The sequence below is a fragment of the Oryza glaberrima genome, chromosome 12 (genome assembly GCF_000147395.1).
Source record: "Oryza glaberrima chromosome 12, OglaRS2, whole genome shotgun sequence".
Lineage (NCBI taxonomy): Eukaryota > Viridiplantae > Streptophyta > Magnoliopsida > Poales > Poaceae > Oryza > Oryza glaberrima.
The window spans coordinates 5066477-5078944 of record NC_068337.1 but is presented as its reverse complement, the minus strand read 5'-3'; the positions used below and the strand labels follow the sequence as shown (position 1 = coordinate 5078944).

General features: G+C 38.3%; 1 protein-coding gene across 1 annotated transcript; it reads left to right on the top strand.

The window, feature by feature from the left end:
• The first annotated feature begins 1127 nt into the window (after window positions 1–1127).
• On the top strand, window positions 1128–2626 carry LOC127758232 (glucuronoxylan 4-O-methyltransferase 1). Its single transcript, XM_052283857.1, has one exon. The coding sequence runs from the start codon at window positions 1356–1358 to the stop codon at window positions 2241–2243; it is 888 nt and encodes a 295-aa protein (XP_052139817.1). The 5' UTR covers window positions 1128–1355; the 3' UTR covers window positions 2244–2626.
• Window positions 2627–12468: the final 9842 nt, after the last annotated feature.

Genomic DNA, 12468 nt, shown 5'->3' with positions numbered 1-12468 from the left:
AATGTCTAATCACTTTTCAATTAGATTAATTCCTGCATCGTCATGATAAAGACCAGATCTCGCCAGACTCTGCAGCCCTGTAATTAGCATTAGACATTAGTAATTACTTGTTTTCTGAAATCCATTTACCTCAAATAATATTCCATTGTTTTCCTTCATGGAATAATTTTGTGTTCATGTTGTTCAACTGGTGTTATCATTAGCAAGCACAGCACTACACTTAATCATCAATTAATGAAACATTCCATGAACTGAAAAAGGAACAGGCTGTGATGCTGGACATATTGGGTTAGCATTAAACCCACTCGAGTGATTAGCTTCGCTTTCTTTGCAAGCTCAATTAGTTGGTTAATCGCATTCATTGGGGCAACCGGTAACCTCTCAAATCTTTTTCAGCAACAGAAGGCACAAGAAAACAGTGTCCATCCGTACCTGAATATAACTGACTAACCGTTGCTAAGGACACAATTAATTTGTCCCTACAGTCTGGCGACACAAAATCCAGGCAAACACAAAATTCATGATTGATTTTGTAGTGGATCAACCTTGCCAATTTTCGAATTTTTTTTGTAAATTCGATTTTTCATGATATGTTTTTAGTAACTATGTAATATTATAAGTGGTTGTAGCTTCAATTGAAGTAAATGTTGGGTTTAATATCCATTCAAAAACCAGGAAACGAATAACGGTGTAATTAACCATTAAGCAGAATTGCTTCGATATTATCTTCTTAATTATTATATATCTGAAAAATTAGGAATGAAAATTCCAAACCGACACCCAACATATCTACAAGATAGGACATTGCATTCGCATCATTTAAAACAGGGCAACATCTCTCCAGTACTTGCACCCATCATCCACCACATCCATCTGATATAACTCTCGATATATCTCTATCTCCAACAATTAATAGATACTGCAATTAACAAAACCAGAAAAAACCCCACCAAAAACTAATTAATCTCTGACATCCATAATGTCTGCAATTAATCAATCTGTTAATCTGTTATTAGTAGTTACTACTAACAATTATAGAGTATATTAATTGATTTAAGCTAAAAAAATGGGGCCCACAAAGCAGAGGAAGAGAACCCATCCATCCAACCATTCATAAAATCTATCTAGAATTCCAACTTAACACCAAATTTATTGGTCTCTTGTCTTCATCACCAAACCCCATCTTCATCGTCGTCATCTTCAACCTCCATCCCCATATATTCCTTTGCCTCTCCTTCAAGCATCATCACCAAGCAAAAAGAGAAAAAGAACCCATAAATTTGAAGAATTTTAGCTTCATTCAAGAACTCGATCGAGGAGGGCCAAGAAAGGTGTGAGACCTTGATTTGGTCGCCATGTCGAGCCCCATGCATGTTCGCAAGGCGATCCACTTCGTCTCCATGAAGGCCAAGCTCCAGAGCTTCGGCGGCCTCCGCCTCCTCCTCGTCGGCTGCCTCGCCGCGCTGCTGCTGCTGTTCGCCGTCAGGACGCTGTCGTTCACGACGTCGTCGGCGACGGCGACGGCGGCGAGGGAGGCGGCGGAGGCGGGCTGCGGGAAGCTCCCGGCGGCGGTGGCGCAGGCGATGGTGCACTACGCGACGGCGAACGTGACGCCGCAGCAGACGGCGGCGGAGATCGGGGTGTCGCTGCGGGTGCTGCAGCGGCGGGCGCCGTGCAACTTCCTGGTGTTCGGCCTGGGCCTCGACAGCGCCATGTGGGCGGCGCTCAACCACGGCGGCCGCACCGTGTTCCTCGAGGAGGACGCGTCCTGGATCGCCTCCGTCAAGGCGGGCCACCCGGGGCTCGAGTCCTACCACGTCGCCTACGACACCCGCGTCACCGACGCCGACGAGCTCATCGCCCTCCGCCACGAGCCGGCCTGCACGTCCCAGCCGGACCTCGCCGCCGCCGCCGCCGCGTCGTGCCGCCTCGCCCTCCGCGGGCTCCCGCCGGTGTTCCACGAGGTGGAGTGGGACCTCATCATGGTGGACGCGCCGACGGGGTGGACGCCGGAGTCGCCGGGGAGGATGGGGGCGATCTACACCGCGGGCATGGCGGCGCGCGCCAGGACGCCCGGGGCGGGCGCCACCGAGGTGTTCGTCCACGACGTCGACCGCCACGTCGAGGACACCTTCTCCAAGGCGTTCCTCTGCGACGGCTACCTCGTCGAGCAGGTGGGGCGCATCCGCCGCTTCGTCATCCCCAGCCACCGCGACAAGGACGGCACGCCGTTCTGCCCTTGATGAGAGATGAGCTTCGCCTTCGCCTTCGCCGCGCACATGGACACCGTGATGACACCATTGCCATCGTCATCTTCTTCATCTTCTTGAATTCACATGTCTTTTGTGAATTCACATGTCTTTTGTGATGATCAAGGATAAGTAGGATGATGAGTGCACCTTTGGGATCATGCACCAATGGAGGCGGTGGCGCGATGCGTGTGAGCTGTCGGATCAAGAACGGACGGTTCGGATCGGACCGTGGAGATATTGTTATTATATATAGTTTCTTTTTTTTTTTCAAATGCAGCTTTTTCTTTGTTGTTTTTTTTATGGACTGTGGGTGAGATGGATATGCAGGCGAATTATAATTCTTGGCTATTTTTCATAGATTATCGTTGTGTTTCTTTTTAATTCATAATTGAGATATCATCTTCAGTGGGTGACTGATGAGTGGTGCCATTTGAGATTCCTAGCTACTGAAGCAATAATGCTCAGATAGAAACTTGCATAATTTGTTGAGAAATGCAGTTGATTTTTAGATGATTAACAATTAATGTGGCAGAAGTGAGGGTGTGAAATTAATACTCTACTCACTTTAAACAGGAGAGTAGAGTACTAGTACCATTCAACTGCACTACTACTACAGTACTATGTTTGCACAAGCTGATGTGTGAGGAGGGTGACCTGATTTTGATAGCCTATTGGAATATCTGGAGTACATTGCCTTTTGCCAAGGCTGTGACCTGCTTGGCATTTTGTAGGCAGGACATTGATTTCCTGGCACATGGCCCAAGTATGATGAACTAGTACCATGAATATGAAGTCACCTTGGGAGATGGGCATCAACAGATGAACTGCTGAAGACTTGACAATCGTCCTATGCTGTGTAGCAGCACAACCCTTTCTTCTGGGCAAGTGCATGGCTCTGCTTCAACAAGTGTATTTTCCCTTTTTATATATACTAACAATATGCTCGTACATTGCAACGGATCAACGGGTCAATGACTACTTCAGTTATGTTCGCAAGTAAAGGATTTCAACCTTCACTTCCTAGAGTTTCTGAGCTACTAAACAGTTCTTTTTTTGCAAAAGTTTTATCAGAAAGTTGATGTAGAAAAAACTCATATTAATCTATTTTTCTAAATTGTTTAACTAATACTCCCTCCATCCTATTGTAGATGCAGTTGCGAGCTTCTATATGTAACGTCTGACCGTCTGTCTTATTTGAACTTTGTTATGATTAGTATTTTTATTGTTAGTAGATGATAAAACATGAATAGTACTTCATGCTTGACAAATTTTTTATTTTTTTATAATTTTTTTAAATAAGACGGATGGTCAAATGTTGGATAAAAAAACACACTACTATATGTAAAATGGGACGAAGGGAGTATTGAATTAATCATGTGTTAATAAGAGCAGGTACAATAGCAAACTATTAGCCAGCTGTAAACATATTTTAATGAGATAAAAGATGAGAGAGAAGACCAGCGGGCTACAAATCTGTAGCCAGCTGTAGCGTTAACTCCAAGACGCAATGCGTGTATGATAGGTGGGACCATATATTAGTAGTATAGTAAACAACTATTGTACGAATTGGCTATTAGATTGGCTATAGATGAATTGGAGCTAGGAGTGGGCTTTCAGTTTTTAAAACCACGGTATGTCTCGCGGTTATCACGCCGATCTTTTCGCGGAGGTGTGGTAACCGTGCTAAAAATGATAAGGGGAACCTGTTGCGAGGTCAACACCTTTTTGCCGCACGTCTTTGGCACCGTCCAGTTCGTCGTGAACGTAAGATAGTTAGCTCAGAACTCATCTTGATTACTACTAATTAATCTCATCAGTGTCATCACATTGTTTTCTTGCGTGTGCAGAGGTGATCACAGCAACGACAGCGATACTGCTTGGCTGGCATGAAGTGGCTGAACGGTCTCGCTGAGCTCTACACCGACGGCTCGTTGAACTGAGCTTCGAGCAGAGCACACCGGCACGTCCGCCGTCTTCGCTGCCTTACCACATCGTCATTGATACTACCTCATCATTTTTAATAAATGATACCATTAACTTTTTATTACACGTTTGACCATTCATCTTATTAAAAAAAGTTATGTAATTATAATATATTTTGGTGTGAGGTTTTTTTATCACTCAAGTCTCAAGATACTTTAAGCAAAATTTATATATTATGCATTTGCGTAAAATTTTTTAATAAGATAAATGGTCAAATATGTGTTCAAAAGTAAACGGCATTATCTATTAAAGAACAGAGAGTGTATATTTTTTTAAAAAAATATAGTTCACTGATAGAAAAATATACTCCCTCCGTCCCTAAATATTTGATGCTGTTGACTTTTTAAAATATGTTTGACCGTTCGTCTTATTTAAAAACTTTTGTGAAATATGTAAAACTATATGTATAAAAGTATATTTAACAATGAATCAAATGATAGGAAAAGAATTAATAATTACTTAATTTTTTTAATAAGACGAACAGTTAAACATGTTTAAAAAGTCAACGGCATCAAATATTTAGGGACAGAGGGAGTAGTTCACTGATAGAAAAGATAAACAAACATCAAAACATGCAATCTTCTATTATATTCTAAAAATCCATTAAACTTCCTACAAACGCTCTCAAATCGTTACATGGCGTTATAGTAAATCAAAACATCTAACCATTGGTTTTCATTAAATCTGGTGGACCCATTGTTTTCCACCATTAGATCCATATTGAAAATTTACCATTTAAATTTTCCACAATATAGAATGTACATCGCTCCTCTATAGATGCACGTATGTACGTCCGTACATAACAGCCCATCCCAAAAATAGGTACGTACTTTTTTTTTTCTTTCCCAGACTAATAATTCAATTCTATATTATCTATGCTTTTATGCTTTGAGTTATAAAAACATATCTGATTAGTATTATTAAAAGTTACTCGCTCCGTACGGTAGAAAAAGCACGTCACATTATTTTATTTATTTATATATTATTTGAAAATTAATGATCAAATATATTATTTGGACACCAATATTCTATATCTCCTACTTTTACTACATTTGATCTAGCTTATTGGTTAAGCTAAAAGTCCATTAAACTTTCTACAAACACTCTCAAGACGTCTTATGGTACTCCTACAAACGCTCCTAAACTGTCACGTGGCGCTCTAATAAATAAGAGAAAATCTTACAAATTCTGAGAAAAAAAGAAAAACATCCAACCTTCGATTTTAATTTAATTCGGTGGACCCACTATTTTTAAAACATTACATTAGATTTATTTAAAATATATCCCACGTATATATACGTACATATACGTACTTCCATACTTTGCTACTCATGAAAAAAAGGAACAAAATACATAATTATGATTGAAAAAAAAGAAGGATTAGCCATGCCACGGTCCCACCTAATTGCTACTAGAGAAACGTACATACGTACTGCTCAACAAAAAGACTGAAAAAATTCTCACATGTATAATACATGCTACTATCCACGATTGAGAAAAAATAAAATCTCCCGGGTATGTACATACTACGCACCGTTCTTCCCTACTCGTATCTTTATACATACGAGAAACATCCACCCGTCCCTAATAAACTTATCTAAAGTAGATGTATATAGGGAAAATACTACGACTACATTTGATATTACCTATATTTTCATTTAAAAATTATCACATGGAAGTATATTTAGCTCTTTGCCCATTAAACATTATGTAAACGCTCTCAAGCCGCCATATAGTACTTCGACAAACACTTCTACGCCGCCACGTGACATTTCAATAAATTAGAAAAATCATAAAATTATGAGAATAAACAAAACATCTGATTGTCGATTTTCACTAATACATGGTGGACCCATTGTGCGTATGTACCTCCCCACCTATATCCTTTCTCTCCTATTTTCCTCATTTAGTTAGATGAAAAAATATTTTATGATAAGAAATTTTAAACAATTACATTATCTAAATCATATAGCTAACTTTTTATTGGTGCTCACCATTAGATTATTTAGTATAAAACTTAAAATTGAAGAACCAAGTTAACTATATTTTTACAAAAAAAAAATCATTACTTTGGATCATACATATTCTATGGACTAGCTATTTTTCACTAATCCATACATTTTTAAGAAAAACATCAAATATATTTTTAAACCTTCTGATTAATAATATACACTTAAACTACAACAATTTAAGTAGTTTAATTAAAAATACAATACCTAAAGTATTTTCTAATATATCTAAGATTAAATGTATTTATAAAAATAAACAACTCAAAACTAGGACCCATTCCATTTATCTTAAAAACAATAATCTCCTCCCATCCTCATGCTTTTCATACACCTTTACCCTCCCCTATGACTCTCCCATCCTCTCCTCTCCAATTCAATTATCTCCTCTTCTATTTTTTTTAACTAACATAAAATAAAAATAGTCATAGCTATTGTTTTATTTATAATAAAATAAATAAATCAAAATCACATTAGCTATATTTTACTATATAAAAGTTAAAATTATCGTGGACTGACAACTAAACAACAACGAAAAATTAATTGAACCTATGTACTATGTTATAAATCACTTTACGTAACAAAAATCAATTAAACGCCTTCCAGAGCGCTCATAAATGACCATATATCATCACCTAAAATTCTAAGAAAAACCAATTAAATTGATGCATCCATTATATTTGACTATCAGAGCTATTTTATTAAAAGAAAATCTTAATTTGCCACGTGTCACGTCCTATAACAGAAAGAACCTTAGGAGTTCTTAGAAAAACGAAATACCCCATCATCGTCTTTGTCTTAATTCATATAGAAAAATTAGAAAAAAATCTCCTCTACCTCTTCCTTGCCATCACATGCACACAGCACTGTTCGTCACCTCCCTTTTTTTATCTATTAAACTAAAAAAGAAACAACAATTAATGTTGGATATTTTTTTAGAAACAAAGACCTCCTTTTTTTATCTATTAAACTAAGAGAGAAACAACAAATAATGTTGGATTTTTTTTTTAAGAAACAAAGTACATACACCCCCTATGAACGAACAACCTACCCCTATGAGGACCTCTGAGAGATTAGTCTGGCATATTTTAAGATTAACGAACTGTTGATGGATACGTCGTCTACCACTGAAAAAAATTTTCAAGTCTAGGACTTGAACCCAAGTGGGAAAGTTCCACCACAAGTAAACTAACCAGTTGAGCTACATTCACTTTGTAATAATATTGGATATTAAAACAACCATAATTTTTAAGCTACATCTTTGGAATATTCCTATGCTTTTTAAACCGATGAAACCATTATTTCTAATAGTTAGATATATCGTTATATGTATTCATGGTACATCACATTTTAAAAATATTATTGTGCAATTATATTTCACATCATGTTAGGTTGTGTAGTAACTCTTACCCACTCTACATAAAATGTTAATAGATGGACCACCTCTGAAACTATGTCAATCATGATAATATGTATGCAATTAAAAGAAAAACATCTTACTTTTATTTTACACTTACTTTTACTTCATTGACATGTTTTCTAAAGAAAATAAGTCCACCTTCTTTTCAAATGACGAAGAAGATTATAAATAATTATTTATAGATATTATTTAAATATGATATAATATAAAGCTAATATGTTAGAAAATTATAAAAGCAATTAATACCGACAAAAACAATCGGGAGAAATTATGGCAGATGTTCTTGGTTAATATTTCGCTCTTATAAGTATCTCAAACCTAGCATACGACACATGCCCGCGCATTCGCATGGTCTACCTTTCTAGTTAATATAGAGAAGATACACAAACAAGTGAAAGGAAGGACACAAACACCCAAACAGTACTGTCATCAACGTTGATCGAGTTTAGTTCCAAACTTTTTTTCAAACTTCCAACTTTTTCATCACATCAAAACTTTTCTACACACATAAACTTTCAACTTTTCCGTCACATCATTTCAATTTCAACCAAACTTCTAATTTTACCGTGAACTAAACACACCCGTTGTCTAGCTTGCCATGGAGATATATACGACCGTGTGCGGCGGCTGTGGCATCCGGCAGCGGTGCGTACGACTTTGACATGTGTACGCGCGTGTCGTTGGAGGTGGCCAACAGGTTACATCGCCTGTACCGTGCTGATCAAAAGGTGTGGTTTGCGCTGCGTCGTCCCTGTCTATAGACGAGGTGGCGATGGTGGAGGCTCAATCGGGTGGGTGCTCTTTCGTACGCTGAGGCGCCCGTGGACGGCTGGGCTACCATTTACGTTGAGGCCCATGACACGTCGTAACCGGACGAACATACACCATAGTGATAGTGTTGAATCTCTACTATTATAAGATATTTTTACCGGTATTTTGATATGTCATCCGTGTTTAAGTCAGTTTTTAAGTTCGTTTGCTTTTGGGAATACAAATCTATATTTGAATAGGATTTTAATCTCGTTTGCTTTTAGAAATATAAAAAGAGTCGTATAAGTTTTCTCTTTTAAAAAAACTCCATATGCTAACTTGCGATGAAAGTCGTACTCCTAATTGCAGCTCATGATTTTCTTAAAAAAAAAAGTAAGCGATTTCCCATAGTGAATTTTACCCAACTAAACCGTATATAAATAACAAGATTAAAATAAAATTCACCCACTGTAAACACACGGGTATTTTTCTAGTATACTGATAAATTGATTCATGCACTTTTGAGGGCCATGAGAAGCGAAATATGGCAGGCATTGGGGAACGGGATGAAAGTCGCAACATAGTCGAATTGGTGCACGCCCGATCAACGCAAACTTTTCTGTGACGGACATAATCGCACTAAGGAATCAGAATCGGAATCGCAACGCGAGATGGACAACGTACCAAAATTTTTTGGCAAACACGTCTTCAGTTTTTATAACAGTAGAGAAAAAGAAAGAGATATCGCATTTGCTATTTTGCAGTCGCCTGCAAAATTTTAATCGATCAGTCAACTTTTGTGCGTGCTATCAGGCTAGTGGAAAGGCTCTTTTTTTTTATATGGGTCGTGCTTTTCCATCACCTTTTCCTTGCTAATAAGCCCAGAGCCCGCAGCCCACAGCCCACAGCCCACAAATAGCTCTGGAAAAATCCACCACACCTGTGACTCTCTAGAGAGCGCTTCTGCTTCTCGACGTTTCTGTTTCTCGAGCAGGAGGCGGAGTCCTGCAAGCGGAAGGCGCCGGAGATTCTTCTAAGGTAGGCAGTGGAGGGGAAGGGGAGGGGGGCGGCGAGAGGTGGGGTGTGCACCGCGAGCGGCCGCGGACGGCGCCGGAGAAGAGAGGCGGGGGGAGAGGAGTTGATGCACTGTAGGTTTTTCATCTCTCTTTTTTGTTCAAATCCTCACATCGTGGCGGCCTGATTTCCTTTGGTCCAGATTTCTATCCTGTGGATTGTGAGCTATTAGGGCTGGATTGGCTACCATTTCAAGGGGAGGGGGAATCCCGTGGACTTTGTTTCATTGCTTGAGTTTTGAGTTGATTTTGCCCAATGTCGAGTAAAGCATCCTGGATCTGAAACCACATGGTGAGTGCGCTTTGATGTTTTGTTCGATGTAGTTTGGGAAATTTTTTTAGGGCTTTACTGCACATCGTGTATGATATAGTCGGCGGGAGGTGGGCTGTGCCTCTGCCTGGTTCTAAACCTTGGCACTAATTATTTTCTCTCTAACTTCATTTGTTAGGGAGTTTTGCAGTTTCACTACTTGGATCTGATATATCATGGAATGCACACACATGGTTTTACTCTAGATTTACTCGTTAATCCTGTAGGCCAGTGATGACCTCTGTGCCGTGGCATTTTAGAAAGGAGTTTAGGGATTTGGTAGCAATTCGAGCTCAAGAACTAACCAATATTTCATTAAATCCCAGCAAATGCTCTTACATTTGTCCCTCAGTATTGTCAGATTATACAGGGAGTTAATCAGAGGTTACTGTATACAGGGATACCACATTTTTTTGGATTTCAGTGTCACTGTATACAGGGAGGAGTTGTGTTTTCTGCTTGTAGACAAAAGCTATCTTTTGTTTTCTGTGCTGTGTATTTTTTTTAACGGTAGTCCTACTCAACTGTGACATACTCCTGCTCAACTGTGACATACTAAGCCACTTTTGCTTCCATTCCATCAGTGATCAATCTGAGATAAGCCTCCCTGAAAATGAACTCCAGGCTCTGCTCCTATCAATTATGTTTAATCTTTTTAAGATTACCAGTAGATCACTGAGAGAGGAGAGTAATCGCAATTCGCAAAAGCATCGGTCTGTGTCATTAGCAACTCAGTAAATGACAGTGGAAAACGCAAACGAGGGTGAGATTAATGGAAACAGTAGGATTAATCTGAAACTAAAATACAGAGAATAAATGGACAATATAATTTACGATAGTACTGTATAAATGGACAGTATAAAGCATTTCTCTTCATATGCTACGTACAGTTATGTTGTATCAATGATTCACTTATTTACTGCTTTAAATATAGCCTCAAACTAAAACCTATGCTTTCGATCAGCACATGGCCTTAAATTTTCATTATTTCTTTTTCTGAAAATTATGTATCTACGCTAGTTGCGCTCCCTGACTATTGTAGTAGCCATTTTGAATTTTCGTGCAAGTCGTGTAATAATTTTGTGCAACTAATGTTTTTTTAACCAAATTTCCGTTTACTTTGATAAATAGCGTTTGTTGTTTGGGAAAACATGCATACAAGTGAGGACTTTTGGTAGACAACTTGTTTTCTTAGTAATTTCATTGCCTTTTCTTTTTCTTTTTATTATGATGGGAAGGGGATTCATTTGGTGTTTTGCGGGACTTGGGATCAACGCCACAACAAATCGGCGGTTCTTTTGGATGTTTGGCGAGCTCAGGTTTTTCTGGTGAAAAACCTGATCTGGTGAAAAACCTGAGCAAACTGCGGATGCTAATACAGTAGTAGTATAATCAACAGTGACTCTCTTTGCAATTTTTTGGCTGTAACTTGGGGAGTAGTCTAAGGATGGATTGGATATAGAAGGATTGGCAGTGGTTTGACAGTGGGATGGTGGAGCTTGTGGCTGGAAGTTAGTTCTCTTGTTATTAGTTACCTTTTTCTTCATTTTTCATAAATCCCTTTGGCAGTACTAATTTCTTTTTTTACAATTTGCATACCCAAGATGTTGTAGTTGACACTTTTCTAAATATGCGCAACCATTAATATGTTTTTATATAGCTTAGTAATTGCCTTTTTTTTCAAACATGGGCAACTTCTAGGTTAAGTCTCTACAAGTTTGGTTTATAAAGTTTTTTTTTGTCCAACTTTTCATGTGTTTTTGCTTTTTGCAACCCATACTAGTTTCATGTTGTATCTTTTTTTTCTCATGAACACACGACATCAAGTGTGTCTCTTTTTTTCATTTACTGTGTTTTTCCGCTTCAACCATCTACACCCCAGCAGCATAGTCCAAATAGCAAAATCAACTAATACTATACATTTCGCGCAAGTTATGTTATAAATATATGCAATTTCAATTAATAAATCGTGCAACTAATTCTTTTTTAGCTGACTACTATATGATTTTTTTCCTAATTTTGGTTATAAACAAGCACAACTTCAGATTGATTGTATGCTCAGATGTAATAGCTCACTACGATTTTATTTTCAGGGAGGGTTGGATCTACGGGGGAGGAGCTTGCTGCAGGCCAAGAAGAGTACATTTCCTTCTGTTAAGTTTTTTGATTTTGCTGGTGAGCTTGGAAATGTGGGCGGTCGAATAATATAATGTCATGTCTATCCAGTTTGTTACTTTTATTTGCAAAAATTGCACCTTCCTATTCCTACAGTCGCCATTTTTTAATGTTGTGCAACTTTGGTTATTAATTCGTGCAACTTTAATTATGATTTTGTGCAACTATAATCATGCTAATAGTTAACACAATTTTTCGCAATACCAAGATGTTGTAGTTGACATTTACTCATATGAGATAGTAATCAAATTTTCTGTGCAAGACATTAAATTTTGTGAATTAATAATGTTATACCTGCATATGCAGTTTGCACATGATTTCAACCTTTGCACGAATTCTCAAAAAGCAACAAGATGCAAATGGTATTGTTTGAATTTGGCACTACTTCTTGTTTTTTTTGGCACAGTTTAACATGTGGCTTAGCAGCCTATCAGGACATTGAGAGTTTTTTTTTTTGGTTTGATTGGTTACACATGGGCAACTTCTAGGTTAAGTCTCT

What these genes read in the sequence shown, in the direction of transcription:
- LOC127758232 (XM_052283857.1), top strand. Translation starts at nt 1,356, where the DNA reads ATGTCGAGCCCCATGCATGTTCGCAAGGCGATCCACTTCGTCTCCATG.